The sequence below is a fragment of the Lepidochelys olivacea genome (assembly GCF_965140295.1).
Source record: "Lepidochelys olivacea isolate rLepOli2 genome assembly, chromosome: 2".
Lineage (NCBI taxonomy): Eukaryota > Metazoa > Chordata > Testudines > Cheloniidae > Lepidochelys > Lepidochelys olivacea.
In genome coordinates, this window is record NC_140412.1 from 153,865,432 (window position 1) to 153,886,359 (window position 20,928).

General features: G+C 41.6%; 1 protein-coding gene across 2 annotated transcripts in view; it reads left to right on the forward strand.

Annotated features, from left to right (window-relative positions):
* The window catches only part of GABBR2 (gamma-aminobutyric acid type B receptor subunit 2), an 844,982-nt gene extending 824,303 nt beyond the window's left edge, over window positions 1-20,679 (forward strand). For both annotated transcript variants that reach the window (XM_084618280.1, XM_084618281.1), the window contains 2 exons: window positions 7,974-8,091; window positions 18,177-20,679. In XM_084618280.1, the coding sequence (XP_084474406.1) occupies window positions 7,974-8,091; window positions 18,177-18,342 (284 nt within the window). In that variant the 3' untranslated portion in view covers window positions 18,343-20,679. The remainder of the gene's footprint in view (window positions 1-7,973; window positions 8,092-18,176) is intronic.
* The last annotated feature ends 249 nt before the right edge of the window (window positions 20,680-20,928 follow it).

A 20,928-nucleotide genomic window follows, 5' to 3' on the forward strand; every position in this document is an offset into this window, starting at 1 on the left:
TGTTGCGGAAGGCCAACTCCTCTCCAGGGCAGCTCTGCAGGCTTCTCTCAACTTTGCTAATACTGCCGCTCATTCTATTTCCACAACAATATTTATGAGGCTTCAGCTCCCTGGATTCCCAAATTAGGTCCAGAATACGATAAAGACCTCCCTTTTGACGGCATTAAGGTGTTCACTGGCAACATGGATGAATCTCTGCACACATTAAAAGATCCCAGGGCCACTTTATGATATCTGTGGAGCTACAGGCCTGCCCAGAAGAGAACATTTAGTAGGTCTGTAATGGGGTCTACAAACCCTAAACTGAGCATAGACAGAAAAGCGAGGAGAGCCTCTCCTGTTTACAAGCAAGCAGCTTGACCACACTCCCAAACAGCTGCCAGAGCATGGAGACAGGCACCCACAGCTGCAGCAGCCAGTAGGGGAAACAAGGCCTGCTATAAAGGGGAGAGTACAGAGAAGCAAAGGGGGATAGAAAGGTCTGGGACAGCAAAAGGGAAACACCCCTGCACCAGGCTACCTCCATGAACAGAGACTGAAGCAGACTGCTAGACTTATTTAGAGATGAGGGTCCAAAAATTGCCCTATCCATGTTCCTTGAGTCTGTCACGATAAGACAGCATGTATTCCTTAAATGTTAACAAACAGATGGGCACAGGTACCGTATTTCTGCGGCGGCACAAACTCAGGTTAAGCTAGACAGAAGCCACTTCAATGAAAATATTTGTTACGGTCTTTCAGTCATTAAAATGTTGTACTATTGTTGCAATAGGTCAAAATAGTTTGCTTTTGAACATATTAAGTTTTGTCTTGGATCAGAGCAGCCTTTTGCCCTCCTGTCAGAGAATATCCATATTTTCAACTGTGGCTGTACTCATAGTTACTACTTCTGGCTCCGGAAAGTTTCCAATGTCCTAAAAAAGCATATATAGCTGCTGGAGTCATGCAATTACTGGGCTGAGATCAGCAACAAGAACTCACCCCAGGGAGTGGAATTAAGCACTTTTATAATGTGTTCGAAAGGAACATGGAATATTTCACCAGTGACAGGCACTCCAGAAAAAAATAGCAAAACACAAACAATAGTTCATGCAAAAAAGAGCCATTAAATTGTGCCAAATGGATGCTTGAATATGTGGCTTGAATAAATATGATTCCCTCGGTAAAGAGTATTTGACCTCGCTCTTATTCCTAACAGTTTATTGGAATAATTTTCAATGTATCTCATATTCTGTTTGTGCTCAATTATCTTTTCCACAGCATGCTGAAGGTATTCAAATTTTAAATATCAGTGTCCCAGACTGTTGACTCATATCCAGCTTCTCGTCCACTGTAACCCTTAGGTCCTTTTCTGCAGAATTGCTGCCTAGCCATTCAGTCCCTAGTCTGTAGCAGTGCATGGGAGTCTTCCATCCTAAGTGCAGGACTCTGCACTTGTCCTTGTTGAACCTCATCAGATTTCCTTTGGCCCAATCCTCTCATTTGTCTAGGTCCCTCTGTATCTTATCTCTACCCTATCTACCACTCCTCCCAGTTTAGTATCATCTGCAGACTTGCTGAGGCTGCAATCCACACTATCCTCCAGATCATTGATGAAGATACTGAACAAAACTGGCCCCAGGACCGACCCTTGGGGCACTCCGCTTGATACCGGCTGCCAACTAGACATGGAGCCATTGATCACTACCTTCTCTCCTACAGCAACCTGGAAAGAGCAAGGGGGAGGTGGACTGGGAGTAGGGGCTGGCAGATTGTAGCATTCTCAGTGCAGTACCAGCGAAGGCAGTTCAGGAAGGAAGGGACTGGTGAGTCTCCAACTCCTAAGAGTGCTCCTCCCACCATTAAAGTACAGAACAGAATTGAGCGCTCCATAACTTCATTGACTGGTTTTTGAGGCAGAATTGAGGTAGTCCCAGAGTCTGAGTGCAGAGCTCCACCCCACATCAGGAGCAGTCCAGCGACCTAATGGGGGAAACTGGGGCAGAAGGAGAGAGGAGCTTGGCAAATCAATGGCTTCTAGGAGCAGCCTGCAACTGAGGAGGAAAGGGGGAGCATAGGTGTCTGTGAATCAGTAAGAAGGGTGAAATGGGGAGCCTGTAACCTGGTGAATGGAGCTGGGGTAGGGAAACAGCAGCGGGAGGCACAGCAGAGGAGCTATTGAGGGAGGGGACTGGATTTATGTATTGGTGGAAGGGGAAGAGCCCCCAGATATTTCAGTTGTTCTTTTTTCTAATTTGGGAGACAAAAAAATGGTTGTTGGCGGGGGGGAGGTTGAGGGGAAGGAGACCAGGTATGTAATTGCTCTCCCCAGTACCAATACTTATTTTGAGCACCAGTCAGCCATGAGCACTAGTAAAAATCTTCCTGGCACTGAGCTCTGTTCAATTGTGGAAGAGTTTCCCACAGGAAATGGTGGGACCTCATCTGGGACATTTAAAACCAGACTGGACAATCAGCTAGAAAATGTAGTATAGGTAACAATAATGCTCTAAAAAAGGAGTGGACTGAATAAACCACAGGTCTGTTCAATCCCTAATTTCTAAGATTTGCCAAATGTAATTTTGTTTCTTAATTTAATTGGTCTGTATTGTAAAATCGGTGTGTTACACTGTCACCTTAATCAGCTCTGCATCAAACCTTGTTTTAATCTCTGAAAGACAAAAGCATTCCTGTCTAATGCCTCTGCTTATAGACACACAAGGCTTTTATGCAAATGCCAAGAACAATATACATGAAAATGTGATGTATAGAAAATAAAAGCTGAACCCACATGACAGTAGCTGCCGCAGCAAACACAGCACACTTCAGCTCTCTTTGCTCCCTACCCCACCCTCGCCTCTGTCCAAAATGTTAAACTTCTTATGTAAACTGGTGTCAGATTTGACTCCTTTCTGTTCTTCTCCCCTCACATCCAGGCCATCAAATCCCATCATTTCTTTCTTTATAACATCTCTAAATTTTGTCCTTCCCTCTCCATTCCTGCAACTGTTGTGTGGTCATTTCTTGCCACAGCTAAAGTAACTCCTCTACTCTAGCCTCCTCCTTCTTTCTCACCAAGTTCACTACCAGTCCATCCAATATACTGCACTGAAAATCTTTGCTCCTACCCCTTTGGACCATAGCATTCCCCTACTCTTCTCACTTCTGCATCCTCTCCTATGTTAATCCTATTTTTCCTTCAAATCACTCCTTAAGACTCGCTTGTGCTGTAATGACTACAGAATAACACGTGGAGAATAGCTAGTTTGCACAAAAACACTCATAATACTGTTACCCCATTTTCCTTCCCTGACACCCAACCCACTGCCTTGTTTCACCATCTGTTTTGTCTCATTATTAATCTTGATTATAAGCTCTTTGGGAATATTTTTACAGGTATTACAGAACCTAACACAAAAGGGCCTCTGATTGAGGTTTCCATATGCTAGGTCCTACTGCAGTAGAAATAATACATAAAAACCAAGGGTCAGCCTTTGTAAAGCTTTTTGCAGCTCTGTTGCTGCTTTTCTCTGCTGTTGTCTTTTCTCTAGTGTATTTCTACTCATCATCTCATTCCCTTCACGCTGTCCTAGCCTCCTCCCTAATATCACCCTTTGTGTCCTTCTCCCATTTTCACCTTCATGCCTTTTTCTGTGTTGCCTTTATGCTTGCATCAGTCACACTTTTCATATGTAGCAAACAACTACCTTGATGGATTTGGAACTGCTCTGTAATGATTTATTAATACTGTCTATTGACCTGGTTGAGATGTTCTCTGTGTGACTGTATTGGCTTAACACAAGAGGAGACTGTGTGTCTAAAAAACAGTCAGGAAGGGACAGAATGGAATAAGGAATAAGCCACCTCCTTGCAAACACTTGAGAATTGTAAAAAGGGACAATGTCAGGACTATTAGCTTTGAAGATTTTGCTTCCTATCCAGCTGTTCAGGGAAAACAGACTAAGACACACTACAGTGGGACATCTGAAGGAGTTGAGCCTGCCTAGCTGTCCTCAGGGGATGATAAGACAGACATGCAGTAGACTGTTTATTTTTAATGCATTTTGTCTAAAATTCTTTGTTTGTATTGTTTAAAATAAACAATACTTTGTTTTTAAGAAGGCTGTCTGAACAATGTATACCCCGTTGATCACAGACTCCCAAAAGGAAGAACCACAGGGTACTCTAACACCAGGCCCATCTGATAGTGGGAGAATTTTGGAATTCCACACCAGAAGCAGTAAAAGCTTGTAGCCTGGCACCTGGGGGGGTGCCTCAGAGACCAGAAAGAGGACAGAAGCAGCTAGATATGTAACTGTGACACTGACCTCTCCTTGTTCAGTTCCCTCATGAAAATACAATTCTACTAAAATATCCCTTTCCAAGAGGGAATGGTCACAAAGGATTTGGAACACATTAGTAATGCAGAAGCTCTATAAATGTAGAGAGAACAGATACACTGGGCCATATTCTGCTCTGCTACACCAGTCTAATCCCAAGAGTGTCTTCACTGACTCTGGGATTACAATGGATTTACATTGGCATAACTAAGCAGAATTTGGTCCATTTGACTATCTAGCCACATAGGTCTCTCTTCATAAGTATGCCAGTTAGCTAAAATGCAAGAATGGGCATTGTCTGTTAATTTTAAGAGCTCTATTGAGAAACAGGCTGACATTCTGTCATGTACATTTTAAAACATGACACTGGACATGAACTCTAATCCAACCTCCACTCATTTTTCAGGAAGAGAGATAATATTTTTAGACTCATCATCATAGTCCATCACATGTCATTATAATCTTTCTGTGTGACTTTGTGGTATTCAGCATACAGCCATTTTGCATTAACTAGCATGATTGCAAAGTGCATCAACTATTCTGCTCTAGAGAACACTGATTACGCTTCCAGGGTATTAGAAACAAATACCTTTAATAGATTTATACATATTCTATTACAACCTTTCAGTCCCAATTTTTGTTTTTGTTTTTGATCATCTCTCAGTTTCCACACTAATAGGGCAATCACTGGTCTTGAAGTTATCTTGAGACTAAGAAGATCCAGTAAGGTTCAGAAAGCATAGACACAAAGCTCCCTTACATTTGCACTGTCTGATTGTAGATGTTTTAAAGACTCCACCTGCAAATTGCATTTCCAGTGCCTGTTGGTGTGGCTGAAGGAAAATCATGTTAGTAATGTTTGGATCCGATAATTTCTGTGAATTTTATAATTAGTCAATTTAAAATTTCAGTACTCTGGATTTTTTTAAATGTCCCTTCACAAATGTTGTTCCAATCTACAAGTTCTTGCTCCCAGTGAATATGAGTCTTAAAAGTAAAATAGTGTCTCATACATATAGCAATGATCAGTCCCTTATTTCCAGATTTCCAAGGAATTAAATTTCTACCACCATCTTCTAAAAATAGATTTAAAGACTCCATAGGAAGCTGCAAGCCACAGCAAAAATCTGTTTTATTTAGGCTAATCTTAAACCTAATTAATTCAAAAGATCCTCAGCTGGTAGAACTAAAGTAGCTGTGCGATAGTCAGTGGAGCTAGGCCATTTGACACTATGTCTTAAAGGTCACGAAATGTGTGGATGCTTTTGTCCATTCCAAAAGGCCTTACGCAACTGGTACACTTCCATAAGAGTGAGATTTAGACCACGGGCCACTTATATAAACCAATTCCATTATAAAAATCCACAATAAAGGCACTCAAACACGCTTACTTCTGCCCCGTAACCCCCAACACAATGACCTGGCAATTATGATTGATATATATCAGTGTTTGTGTTTCCAAATTAGATTAAAGACAAATTAGAATTTGTCACATTTTTTTCCTTATGGCTCTACTACAGGCATAGTTATTTGCATTTCTTGCCTGTTCAGATTTTTGGATTCTTTCAAGTTTATTCTTGACTGAATTTCTTGGGTTTATAAAATAAATATGTTTCATCCTAAATTATAATATAAATATGTTTTATCCTAAATTACTGATGTATACTCTCAACGTGAACTCCATCTTAATGTAGTTTTTTGTCTGGGAATTTCCTTTTTCAATTTTTAAACTTCTCATATATTAACAGTAAATGAGGAACTGAAAGAGAATGTAACCATGTGATATTTCTAAAGATTTGAAGAAACATATATCAACCTTACATTTTATTTTAAATTTTTGGGTCAGGTTCACTGGTATGCTGTGGCTCCTTTACACTGTTCTGGAGCACAAAACAGCCCAAGCAAACTTGTTAATCTACATTTACAGCTCCTTTGTATTGTCAGAGCAGCACAAACCAGCTAGAGTCTACACCCCAGTGACCCCATCCTGCCTGCCCGCCACATTCCTCTGTCCATACACCCCAAATTTCTGACCTCCACATTCTCATGTACACACATGCCAAATTTCCTTCCTTCCACGGTCCCTGAGTACACATGTATGTACACATTCCAGTTTCCCCTTTCTCCTTCTTTGTTGAGTAAATCTGGCACAAGTAGGTTTTTTTTAAAGAAATTTTTAGGATTAAGGGTAATTTTTTGCCATTGCTCTTCATGACTAAATTTCTCCTTCAACAGTGGCTGGCACATAAAATCATCTCCTTCAAAGAAATTCATCAAGAACTGTCCTCTTTCAAAATGGCATTGTTCTCAATGGGACTGAAGTCACAAACAACCCCACTGTTAAGACAACTGTCTCAAAATGACTGTCATCTCCCCTTATTCTCAGTGGGACTTAGATGCATGCTGCCCTTAGCAAAGATGGCCACTATCTCCCAAAGATTCCAAAGGGTGTGAAGCCATGTTGCCCTCAAAGATGGCAGCCTGCAAGAAGTAAGTGAAGAGTCAGTGGCCATCTTTGCTAAGGGCAGTATGTGGTCTAAGTGCTATGTGATAACAGCTACACATTAATACTTTCAAAGGCCCGTTAATTCCAAATTATACCAAACAGATAAGTCTCCTATATATTTTTAAAATTTCTTATGTAAGTGACCTCAGGGGAGTCAGGGTGAGTAGGAGTACTGGGGTTCCACTTATTAGGCTATGACTACTGCCCCAAATTGCCTTAATCCAGCCCTGGAAATGCTGCATACTTATTCCACTGGAGAATTACCACTGAATATTTTAAGGAAAGATTTAACTGAGGAGAGGGCAGCTTTTTGCATGTAAAAATAGGGAGGTCTAAGTGTAGGGCAATATGGTGGTGAAATCACATTGAAAGAAATAAAGTCTGGGACCAGGAGTGAGAATACATTCCTCCTGCAACTGCATGTAGATGGACAACAAGACAGTAAACAAAATTGAGAGGAACATGTTCCCTCTCAGTCTCTTCCAGGTGTCATCTATCAAGGGCTACATGGAAAGATGCACAAAAACAATAAAAGGGAAAAGAAATAAAAAGGTGATTAATTGGGTGGCTTGGGAAAAGCATAGAAAGGAGGGAAAAGATTGAGAGAATGAAAGGTATTGCCAGATTGTGTCAACTTTTTTTTGCCGAATCTGGCAAGTGTTGGAGGAGGGGCATGGAAACTGGAGATGGAGTTTCTATTGGTTACTGGCACATTAGTAAGTAAGCACGGTATTTGTCAAGGCCTGTGGCAGATCTGAAAGACGAGAGACTGAGGGAAGTCAATATAGTCCTTAATTTTCTCCAAAGATGCTCAGAGCCATTGAGAGCAGGGGATGAAAGAGAAAGGTGTGAGGATTAAGCCAGTGTTGGAATTGGTGAGTCAGACATAACAAAGGGAGAAAGTACTGAAGGAATCAAGTGTGGAAGAGAGGGTGAAGTTGGAGGTAGACACCAACCAATGGAGGTGAGGGAAAGAAGAAAAAGACTGAGAGTTGCAGTGAAATTAGAGATGTTGTTGGACTGGAGAGCATGGAAGGGTCACTTCATGCCTCTAAGAACATATCAAACATTTTAAAAGTAAATTGTTTAAAAAATACATTTTCATTTCATCATAGTAAATATAATTTAAACATTTTCCCCCCATCCAGATGGTGAGAAAGCTGTTTTGAAAAATCACCTTGATCAAAATCCACAAGCACAGTGGAGCACAACAGAGCCCTCCAGAACAAGCAAAGATCCTATAGAAGACATCAACTCTCCAGAACAGTAAGTAGCATATTGCTGAGAACAGGCTAGTGGTAAATGCAGAGAGGCACTGAGAACATGTTTTTAACCGGAGAGTTAAATTTTGGCCATGTTTTACCGTGTTGATCTATATACAAATTACACAAAAATTGTTAAACATTATTTAAAGCACACAAAAATGAGAAAATAACAGTTTTTGAGTTTGCCTGTGCAACCTTAATGTAGGCCAATTGTTCATATGGATTTTGATACTCTTTAATGTCAATCACTTACACATTTAATGTCAATATTTGCAGAACTTTCCACTAATTTGGGGTGCCTCAGTGATTGTGCCCAACTTGGGACACCTAGGGCCTGATTTTTCAGAACACTCCATATGTTCAAAGCACTTTATAAGCAGTAACTAATCCGCACAACTCCTGCTCCCCCCAACTAAATTTCCCTCAAATACTACCTTTCCACTAAACATTTCCGTTTCGACGAAATGGCATTTTTCAATGGAAAAAAGTTTTGTAGAAAATATTTTTAGCAGCATTATCATCAATTATGCAGACAGCCGAACTAGTAGTTATAAAAGATGTGAACTACTGCATTCACCCCAAACCACTGTTAACACTGAATCCTAATAATGTCTGCTTAAATTTCAGTATTGGTAGCTATTTCACTGCTGATGACTTAAGCAGAAATATCCACCTAATGTGACTATCCTGCATTCCTCAACCATTGCCCATGCCTCGTGTAATGCCAGAATTCCCCAAAATCTTCTGCCTAGCTGCCCAAATCTCCAGCTTTCATCTTTTTACAGAAAGGTTGTGTGGTTCTTTGCCTTGTTCCAGTAGCCAGGGTTGGCAGTGCAGACCCACAGAGCATTGGCATACCTTATACAAACTGGCTGGTCAGGCCTAATGTTCTTGGTTTGGAATCAGAGTTTTCCTTCTCCTAGGTGCACTGCCTACTACAGCTGACAAGCTCCACCTGCCTGGTAGAGGCAGAGAGAGGTTAAGTGACTTGCCCAAGGTCACCCAGCAGCCTCGTGGCAGAGTCAGGGATAGAACCCGGGTCTCATTGCTGTACCCTGCGCACTGGACCACATTGGCTCCCTTAAGGCTGTATGTTGCTTATACAAAAAACTGGATCATATTGAAAATTGTAAGGGCAGAGTAAAATATGTTTAATATAAAATAAATTGAATCTAGTATCAACATAAATAAAACAACAGATTTTGAGTTGATCGTAATATTTGTTTTAACGTGCAATTAAACGGCCTCCTTTTTAAAAAAAAAATTTACCTGAAGCTGCTGCAGAGTTTCCAGTCTGACGTGCTGGAGTCATTCAGAAACCAGGGGACTCTGTCATAGAATTTAGGTCTAGATTTCTACAGAGATCACAGATCTTTGACAGGTGGGCAGATCCTTGCCCTTTTGTAAATCCCCTTTGCACTGCTGCAATGGAGATGCAAAATTTCCTTAAGAAAGCAGATGAGGTTTCCATGTGATAGGGAGTGGACCTGGCCATCAGAATGGTTCCTTGGGAGCCTCTATCCACCAGCATAAGTTAGAGCAGCCCAGTTCAGCCTCCAGTAGCCCCCAAGATTGGGAGCTAAGGGGGACAGAAAGGTAGCAGCAAGACACCACTGTGCCCCACAGTTATGCCAGGCATTTGCCTGGCTCACTACAGGATTTGACGTAGCATATATAGTTTCTGTTGTCAAAAGTGCACGTGCATTGGTGTATAAAGTTATTGGAGAGATTTGTGGATCAGACTGTGCATATAGCAATACTTTATGTAACTTATGTTATATGATGCCAGCTGTGACTGAATCCACAGAAACATGGATTTTACTATACCTGTAGTGCCCTGATGCAGGAAAATCCACAGGGACTGAATTGCCAATGCATTTTGTTGTTGGAAAAATATACCAAGAAAATATTTGGTCAATTCACAAAAGCAAGGCCCACATTAAAAGAGGATGCATGCACAGTTTGGTGAGATTGAGCAGTCTCCCTTAATGTATGGATATTAGGTGCCTTTTCCATTTCAACCCCATTTACAAGACATGCTGTAGTGTGCATAGATTAATACACAACCGATTAACGCAGTACTGTTATATTAAAGATAGAGTTATAGCATGAAAAGATATCCAAACACAAATACTCCAGCACTCCTAATGCATATTAAGCACAAAAGAAATCACCATTTTGTTGGATACAGCAGCCTTCCTTCAGGCTAACGATAGGTGAGGGGAAAATGAGGTTCCACGAAGGTAATGGTCTTGAATCTTCATTGCCTTGCATTTTATACAGTCATTTATACCTATACAAAGCACTTTATTAAGTGCTTCTAAATCAAAATGGTAGCATTCTACATGCACTTTGCACAGATATAACAAGCTCCACCCTTTGCTTGCAGCTGCTGTCACCTTAATTGGTTAGTCTCTAAGGTGCCACAAGTACTCCTTTTCTTTTTGCGAATACAGACTAACACGGCTGCTACTCTGAAACCTTACAAACCATGTGTGTCAAGAGGTGAAGGCACATGCTACACTTGTGAGTTAGCCAACACCATGGCTGATACTACAGACCTCCAGAGGTGAAAAGGAGTCTCTCTAGCTTAAGTTAAAGAGCAGGCTCTGAAGCTGAGCTGTAGCAGACACACCTCCTCTGCAGATCGTACACAGAGGGCTACGTGTAACACACACTGACCAGCCACATCCCTTTTCCACATGCTGGGGAATGCACAGATGGGGTGGCACAGAGCCTTGAGCTCTTTGCCATATGGGAATTTCCCTGTGCAAATTCACTGGTTTCCAGAAGCTTTGGGGCACTACAGCAGCTAGAATGGAGGCAAGGAACTGGTCTAAAATTTCTCTCTGTTTTCCCTTTCCAAACTCACGCACTGTGCTGTCTGAAGGGTCTTTTATTTTCATTTTTAAATAAATGTTTGTGTTAGTGATTCTGTATCACTATATTGCACCTATTTTAGGGAGATGCTATTATTTATTTGTACTTGTAAAACAGGTTTTGCTAACTAGGTTTCATACCACTGAATGTGTACCTATAGGGAGAACCAGGACACTTTTTAGCCTCTGGGATTAGGGATCTACAATTTTTTATTTACCTTTTAAGAAGAGACCATTTCTTACCTAACCTTTGTGCTCTCCACAAATAGAATTGCACTTCTAATGTGTCCATGCTCACTTTTCCAGCGTGAGTTGTGGAGTATGTGTCTTTAAGGTTGTTAACACTCGGTAATTTGGTCAAAAGGAATTGAAGGTTGAAATAGTTAGGGTTGCTCTGAACCACTTGTTGGTGAAGCAGTTTAATAATTCACAGCTTTAGCGGCACCCAGTAAAGTTCAGCAAATAGACCTCAGGAATGTGTGCCTAGAATAATTAACTCCAGAGAACTATTTCCTCTTCATGCAAATATAAGAGACAGCGTGACCATTTACTTTGGAAAATGTCAACTCATTCTTTCTGTACTAACCAAAAATCAATTCACTTCCTTTTATTATCAGCGTACAACACTTACAGCTCTTCAAGTTCTGAAGCTTTGCAATGTAAAAAGAGGAGTTTTAGTTTAAATTGCCTCTCAGCATTACCAATATATTTGAATAATTAAAAATCTGACCCTTTATCATAAAGCTGAATACTAACTGAAGGTATTAATTGAATACAAGTTGTAGGCATGTATGAAACTGATCACTGCAGAAAGTTCTTCCACTTCAAACTCATGAGTGCTGTTTAGATTAGGTCACTTTCAATCAGAATATTCAAATTGTATTTTTCATGAGTTACTAGGAGTTAAGTCAGTGTTTCTAGAGGAAAGCTTATCTCTATGAACACCGCTTTAGATCATTGATCTGACTAGTCGTTCATTTACATAGGACTGGAAGGGCATAGGCCAGACTCCAGTCCCCTGCAGTCACAGGTAACCATGTCATATAATCCTGTTCATAAATGTACCAAGTTCCATCTTAAAGCTACTTAGGTTGTTTGTCCCCATAAGTCCTACCAAAGGAGATATCAGGCTAACCAGCCTGTAGTTACCTGGGTCCATCCCATTTTAATTCCCTTTTTAAATATTGGCACAGCATTTGCATTTTCCCCCAGTCCTCTGGAACTTCCCCAGCGTCCCAAGGACCAACATTAATGGTTCAGAGAGCACCTCATCCAGTTCTTTTAATAATCTTGGGTGCATGTTAAACATTTTAAAATCTGCTGGACTGGGTAACAGTTGTTGATTAACACCCACTCACTCTAGTTACTGATGGAAAAGTATTTCATCATCACTGTAAGATGTGAATACCTCGTCCTTTCAAATACAGAACAGAAATATTTATTGAAGTAGTAACTGAAATCAGTGCTGTCACACCAATTTAATTCATAAAGTCATGGGGGATGGGAGAAGCCACAAATGACTAAGAACTTAATCTGTTGCTAACATACCATGAGTCCTCGTGATGTTTGAACCTGGTGCTACTCTAAACAAAAAAAGCTCCAAACCATGCTTGTAGCTCTGTCCACCACTTCACATTGACTTAAATATTCTAGTCTTCAGAGTGATGTTTGGAGTTATTAGTATGTGTGTGCTGGTTGTGTTGATTTGTGTTGGAGCGAGGGAAGGTTTGTGCTGGGAGATTTGTGTTAATTTGTGCAGTTGATGAGGGTTGTGTGATGCTGTGAGATGCTATGTGCATTTGGGGTTATTGTGTGTGTGGGTTGTGTGGTGTGGATGGCAAATGAGGGATGTGTGCTGCCGTAAGGGGTTGTGGGAGTTTGGGGTTATGGCGGCTGGGGGGGGGAGGAGTTGTGCTGTTTTATGCATGGTTTGAAGAACAGTGGCAACTGGTCACACAGGTGGGGCAGTTCAGCCACGTAATCCCCCATCTGTGCAGTCTCCTTTACACAACTTATGAGACTGCTGCATGCAAATTACCTGTAGAGCAAGGGAAATGATTGGCTGAGTTACCTCCAATATCACAATGGTTTGGTGGACTCTTGGCATGTCACAGTTAGATGTCGTACTGTAGCTATTCAGGGGACACCATCATAGGGCCTAATCACATCAGCCACAGTATCAGAGGCTCGTTCACCTGCACATCTACCAATGTGATATGTGCCAGCAATGCCCCTCTGCCATGTACATTGGCCAAACCGGTCAGTCTCTACTTAAAAGAATAAATGGACACAAATCAGACGTCAAGAATTATAGCATTCAAAAACCAGTCAGAGAACACTTCAATCTCTTTGGTCACTCGATTCCAGACCTAAAAGTGGCAATTCTTCCACAAAAAAACCTCAAAAACAGACTCCAACGAGAGACTGCTGAATTGGAATTAATTTGCAACCTGGATACAATTAACTTAGGCTTGAATAAAGACTGGGAGTGGATGGGTCATTACACAAAGTAAAACTATTTCCCCATGTTTATTCCCCCCCCACACACACACACACACTGTTCCTCACACGTTCTTGTCAACTGCTGGAAATAGCCCACCTTGATTATCACTACAAAAGGTCCCGCCCGCCCCCGCCCCGCTCTCCTGCTGGTAATAGCTCACCTTACTTGATCACTCTTGTTACAGTGTGTATGGTAACACTCATTGTTTCTTGTTCTCTGTGTATAAAATCTCCCCACTGTATTTTCCACTGCATGCATCCGATGAAGTGAGCTGTAGGTCACGAAAGCTTATGCTCAAATAAATTTGTTAGTCTCTAAGGTGCCACAAGTACTCCTGTTCTTTCTACTCTGTACTATAATTCTTAAAGTCAAAATAGCTGAGAACTTAAAAATTGGATGGGAACAGACTGTGAAACCCACTGGTGATTCAACCTGGTGATAGTATGAACATACAGAGATCTCAGCCATGCTTGTAGCTGTTTCCATTGGTTCACACTGACTCAGACATTCTAGGCGTCAGCGTGACACACAGAATAAGAATCCTGGAATATTTTTATATAGATGCTTTTCCTTCCCCACATCATGATTGATAGTTTTACCATCCTTATCTAGTATTGGACCTACACTAGTGCTAAGATTTCACTTGTTCCTGATCAATTTAAACAATCTGTTTCCATACAGAAGTGAAAAACCATCGATGTTCCATTCCCCGTACCAGGGGCGCCTGAACAGGGAGGCTGGGGGGGCCAGAGCTATGTCCTCCCACTTTTTACTGGCCATAAGGGCAAGCAACAGGGGAGGGGGCAGAGAGCAACGATGGGGGGGGCAGGGTCTTGGGGGGAAGAGGTGGTGTGGGAGCGGGAGTGCGGGGGCAGGGCCTCGGGGGATGATGTGGCACAGGGGGCAGGGCCACGGTTTGGGCACCTGTGGGCCCCCCACACACACTTTTAGGGTGTTTCCATCACTCCTGCCCGGTACAGTGCCCTGACCTGTAGCTGCTCTGTTTGCCAAACTCCAGTTGACTTCAGTTTGAATTGTACTCCTGAAGCAGCTTACATTATCGTCCATCTTGGCTATCTTTAGCAATGACAGGGATTTGCAATATAATCTATAGATAATAAAATACTAAACTCTCCTACACCAATACCTGGTTAGCCATACATTTTCAGAATGTCCACTAATTTTGGAATCTCAATTTTTATGTAGCCATCTTGAGACACCTCATGAGCAGTCATCATTTAAGGCTATGGCCACAAGATGTAGGTAGGGAAAAGCAATGCATGTTGAATACAATTCCATACAGCTTAACTAACTGTAGAAGTTAAACTTTCACCTTCTCTTTAGACATTTTACCCCCTGCCCTTGCAAACTATGAGCTAGATATTTTTTTAAGACAGAGTTTTTGCATAAACTGTTATGTTTATTCCAATCCTCTTACCAGAGGCTACCCCTCTGGAAACAAAGTTTTCGAGTTAAAGTAAATTTTAAGTACAGTTAAAGCAAAATAGCCACCCACTGCAACCAACCTTGATGTAGTCAGCATGCTTTGACTATGGCATGGCTGACATTTAAATGGATGAAAAATCCCATTCAGTCTATTATGCAACTGAATTCTCTTGGAGTAGCTTCAAATAGCTCTTTAAAGAACAGTTTGTAATCGTCAAAGTAAGCAGTTTCACTGGTGGGAAAATAAGCTTTGGCAATTCTCTGTTTGACCCTGGCACCATAAACACAACTAAAAAGTACAACATCAAACTAATAAGGATTCAGCACGCAGAAGCAGCAAACACGCTACCTCTGCAAACGGGCATGATTCAATTGATACCACCAAAATAGTGTGACAGAGTAGCAAAGTAACAATAAGCGGATTTAATTTAATCCACTAGATGTAATGCCGTCAGTAGCATGATAAACAGTGTTAGTGTGTATTTCACCAAACATTTAAAACATTTAAAGGAAATCAGCAGAGCCCTGAAATGTAAAGTTGAGTCTATCTGTCCATGATGTTGCAGTTTGCAATCACTTACACCCCCTATGTTTGTCTGATGTATTGCAGCATAGTAATGCAGAATCTGAATAAAGCCAACAATTTTAAGTTCTCCATAGTAACTAATTTTTGGTTCATGAGCAGAGCAATGGGTGACTAGTAATCTATCTCCATTTGAGAGCATAATGTACAAACAATAAATGCAGATCTATTAGAATAAGAAAGATCATCAACAAGCAAGCATTCAGGCATACATTTTTTTCTAACGACTTGTCCACTTGGGAAGGCTATAGGGCGCGAATGAGAAGTGCTATAGTTGTACTGTTATAATCCCCCATGTAGACACTCATATTCTGGTACAACGGTGCTTTTTTCCAGTTTAGTTTATGTCGCTTTGCAATCGGTTTAAGCTAAAACAAAAAAAAAGCACTCTTAGTTTGGACCAAGAATGTCCACATGGGACTTATACCAATATAACTATAGCAGTTTAGCAATACCAGAATAATTATACCAGTATAAGTGGGAAAATCTCCCATGTAAACAACCCCTAATTAAATTCTGGTTCTTGTGAAAGGTGCTAAATTGACAGCCCTGGAAATTGAAGACCTCAATTTATCCACAGTACAGAAAGAGCACAGGCAGAGACATGGGAGGTGGCTGAAACTTCACCTGGGGGAGGCGAGCTCCTTGTCCTGCCTCTTCCGCCCACAGCCCTGCCCACAACTCCACCCCTGCTCTGCCCCAGGCCCCGCCCCCACCCATAGCTGACTCGCCACTCACCTCTTCACCCCCCAGAGACCGCCCCCCCCCGGTCACCTCCTCACCCCCTACCAGACCCTTTCCCCATCTGCCACTAGACCCCCTTCTGCAGCTGGTTCACTGCTTACCTCCTCACCCTGCTGCTGCCCCCCCCCACGCCCGGTGACACTCTCTCCCCATTTCACCTTAAAGCACAAATAACGTTCCCCAAGGGAACTGAACAAGCAACAGGTATAGCTCAGTTACCAGATAGATTCTTCTCTGCGTGGTAGGGAATTCAGTGTATGCTGTATAGAGAAAGATGAAAAGCCAGGCTACCTGCACCAACCTGAAGCACAATCTCTCCTTTTGAAAAAGTGCTTGTCATTGACAGCCTGCATGAAGGCAGTAGTTTAATCACCTTTCTTACACAGAATTCCCTGCCAGACTCATTTACTTAAATTGGGTTTGAATAAAACGACTAGATCAAAAAAATAAACTCACTAGCTATGTCAGCTCCTCCTTGAGCCAGGTTAGCAGTTACTTCTTCTGGGTACAGAGAATAACTGAAGGGTCCTCAATCAGAAACAGTTTTTAACCCCAATAACACATTTTCCTACAATATAAAAGCCAGCTGGATGGGGCCAAAAGCTTCCTGGGCATTGACAAATGCCCGTTACATGGCTTCATTACCACTTTAATTGCTCTTTAACTGTTTCAGTGATCTGCTACTAGGTCTCTGGAAGGCTTTTTCACTTGTGTAAAGTTACTCAGGGATCCCCTCCTCATGCCTTCTGTCTGCCACTGACTCCCCGCCCGCATTCACACACCCATGCCCCACAGGGAGCGGGGGGGGGGGTGAGGCGAGACACAGCCAGCAACTGCCGGGCCCTCCAAGGGTGGAAGGAGATGAGATAGAGGAGAGGAGGAAGATTCACCCCAGGAAGCAGCAGCAAGCAAGTGAGAGCCTTGGGAAAGAGGTGGGAGTGGGGCACCACCACCCAGGAGTCAGGTGACAGAGACTTTTGTGCTAGGGGAGGCAACGCCTCCCCTTGCCTATTATATCCGCCAGCCATGCACAGAGATAATAGAGGTTTCCACAAAGCAGTCTGCTGGTATGCCTCGACTCTGTTCTGGAAGGACCTCCTCCTTCCGGGAGGAGAGATTAGTTCAAACTCCATGTCCTCACTCTTCCGCATCTCTCTTAAGACTAGCACTTATGATGGTGGGATCTTGTGATGTGAAAACCAGCCCACTAGGAAAACTGAGTGCCTAAAGTTAAGCTCCAAATAGACATTTAGGCATAAGTGATTTTTTTTTCATGAGGGCTGAGCCGCCACAGCTCCCATTGACTTCATTGGGCTTTGAGGGATGCTCAGCCTGTCCCTGGATTGGACCCAAACTGCAAAGGTAGACAAACTCTACAAAAAGATGCAAAGTTACCCATGGGTTCCTTCCACACCTCCATACGCACTTATTTGCTTTAGATGGATTTACAAAACTGACTTCTTTAATTCTAATGTGTTTGAGCTAAAAATACACATAGATTGGAACTCATTCATTCAGTTTCTGTTCTGTCTAGTTATCCAGCGCTCAGAATGGTTGTAAATCAGCCTGTGAGTGTGCTCTGTTAGCTAGTTCATCCTCATTGCAAGCTAAAGGTTTTTTCCAAACATCAGCAGTCTAACGTTTAATCTCAAAATAGCTGGGAATTTTAAACAGTTGCAGTGTACTTGAAACAAGCCATTAGATTCTCTTGTCTTGTCTAGTCTAGTCTGTCAAAAAAAACTCCCAAAAGGGACGTTGGTAACAGCCGTGGTATATCTCAACAGCAGCAAATGTAATGTTCTTGGCATTAACCCTCTCTATAATAGCAGAAGTCAGAGAAAACATTCTCACAGAAACCTGCAGAGACATCAAGCATTTGATCTATTCAATTTTCCTCTTCTGCTAACGTCTCTTTTTCCCTCTCTCTGCAGTATCCAACGCCGATTGTCTTTACAACTGCCCATTCTTCACCATGCCTATCTGCCATCCATAGGCGGAGTTGACGCTAGCTGCGCCAGTCCATGTGTAAGCCCCAGTGCCAGTCCTCGGCACAGGCATGTGCCGCCATCTTTTCGAGTGATGGTTTCTGGCCTGTAGAAATGGGAGATCAGAGCTTCCTGAACTGCTTTTACGTACTCAGTGACTGGACTGAACATCAGACGTAGAACTCTGCTATAAACATACTATTTGCTCTTACCACATGGAGGAACTAGTGCTAAGGCCATCATCATGGGAGTACCAGTGTAACTCATGTGGAAAGGCGAGAGCAAGAGATACCTGGAGTTTGATCTGTAGCCTTATTCATGGATCTTTTATTTCTTCACAAAGAAGTCGTTGAAAATATTTCTTCCCAAATTTCTACTAGCAAGAAGGAGGCTGGGAAATACGAATCTTGCAAAAAATGAGACTATTAAAAAAAAAAACCCACTCAACTGTCACTGTTACATGGCTGCTGAAAACATGGAACTATATGCTGTCCATGTAAGAAAAATAAAATGATAGCGCTATAACATTTATTGAAATAGATACACTTCATTTTACAAAAGTTGTGTTAAATTGTTGGAAGCATTCTGCACTGGTTAGTCTTGCTTGTTTTCATTTCAGAGAGGATTTTCAGTGGGAAAGGGGGATTTTGAGAAATGATTCCTGAAGTGTGATTGAGACTCTGTGTTGCTAATAGCAGGGTCCCCCTGTAACTAAAAACTCTACATAGGGCAAAAGCAGAGGTTGTAGCAACAGCCCTGAGGCATTACCACCTACAGAGCTGCTGTTCCAAGTCAGAGCTCTTTACAGTTCTCCAGGGATTAGATGTGGTGATTGCCAGGTTCCCATGCTGACCATAAGGGACTTATTTTGACAGAGTTTCTGCCTCTCTTTCAAAATAAACACAACCAACCGTAATATACAAAGCCGGCAGAAAAAGTCCTCGGGCTGCTAACTCAATAAGCTGAGGATGGATGGGTAGTAAAGTCTTAATGTCACAGGATGGATTGATTTTCACAGTTTGTTTGAATTATGCCACACATAATTACAATCATACTAATTTAGTAGACGGGGTGGGTGGGGGGAACAGGGCACAGCACTTTGCGGCTGCAGGCAATTTCTGCAGAGTACATAGACAATAATATACACTACCTTTGCTTGGTACCTGTATGTGTGACAGTTGTAACTGGTAATAGGTGGTATAAACCAAGTTTGACCATAGAATATTTGGTTTGACTATGATAAATAAAGGTGTGGAAAAAGCATGAATTTTAATCTCTCTGTTGATCGGGGCTTATCGCATTTCATATTTGAGCTCATACCTTAGCTCTACTCCCCTAGGCAAAGTTATTCTAAGGTTGTTGTAAGAGGTTCTAGCTGAACCAATCTTAGCGACATTCTCACAAACTGTAAGGGAGGCCTGATTCCAGTCTATCCTCCAGTATATTGGCAATGTGATGTATCATGGCCTTGTCAGTTGTTAAGACCCGTGATTTTCTTAAACGAAATAAAAATATTGTCTTGCTAAAAATAGCAGTGGTGCCCCAGAATGCACTTGGTGTCTTTAACCAATGCCTGCCCACCTCACACATTCTGAAGTGACTATTCCACAAACACTCCCAGATCAGCGATGACTTTAACGAGCTGCTTTCAGTAGCTGCACAGTGGAAGAGGCTTATTAACAGAGGGACTTAATTGCAGCTTTGACAAACAAGCAAAAATCTTCACCACGTAGCCAAAATAAGCATAAATATAAATCTTCCAATGGGAGCATCACAAAATATTTCACTTGGCACATACAGTAAGAGAGATTATGGAGGTACCTGTAGCTTTTAGAACAAAAACATGTAAGTATAACACAGGTAAAATAGAATTCATTACTCTGTTTAAGCATTGATGTTGTCACTCAATGTGTGTTGACAGTATTCTCTTGCTTTATTGATTTAATCAGGGCCTGGTTTATTTTAAAAGGAATCTGTTAATTTGTAAAAGAGAAAAGGACAAAACTGTACATAATGTATACACAAACATTGCTGTAGAAATATTAATCCAACATAGCAGGAAAAACTCAAAAGTATTGGCCTGATGGAGGTGAGTGTGTGTGTGTCTGTAACTTTGTGAATACTGACTGTGTGCCGTTTATTAGGTTTAAACCATGCAGTACATTCTTTGTCTCAATGATACCGTAGTTTCTCCCATGACATTTTTTTAATTTCCTGCAGCATAACAAGACCCACCAAGTGAATATAGCTATTTAATGTTTCTGTTCTTTTATACTGCAGCAAAACAGTACTGTAAATTTATGAAGAGGCTGTGCCCCAATGGCATTTTCCAATGATGTTAGTGCACAAATGCTTTAAACTAGACTGGGACTGCCAGAAGAAAATGTAAATGAAAAATTTCTTGTATACCCTTATACTGCATGAGATCAATTTTTAAAAAATTGTTGCAAATCTGTTTTTATGAATAAAATATAGAAAATCTAACTTTGTGTAGCTTGATGAGTCCATCTCGCAAGGAGCAGCAAACCAAACTGTGGAGAAGGAGGGATCACAACACTTATATTGTTATAATTATATCTTTGTAATAACACAGAAAAGTAAAAATGCGCGCTAATAGTCTGATTGAGTGCATATGTACCAAGATGCAGTAGACCTGCTTGCTTTAGCCCTGGTTATGACTATGCATGAATTTTAGAAC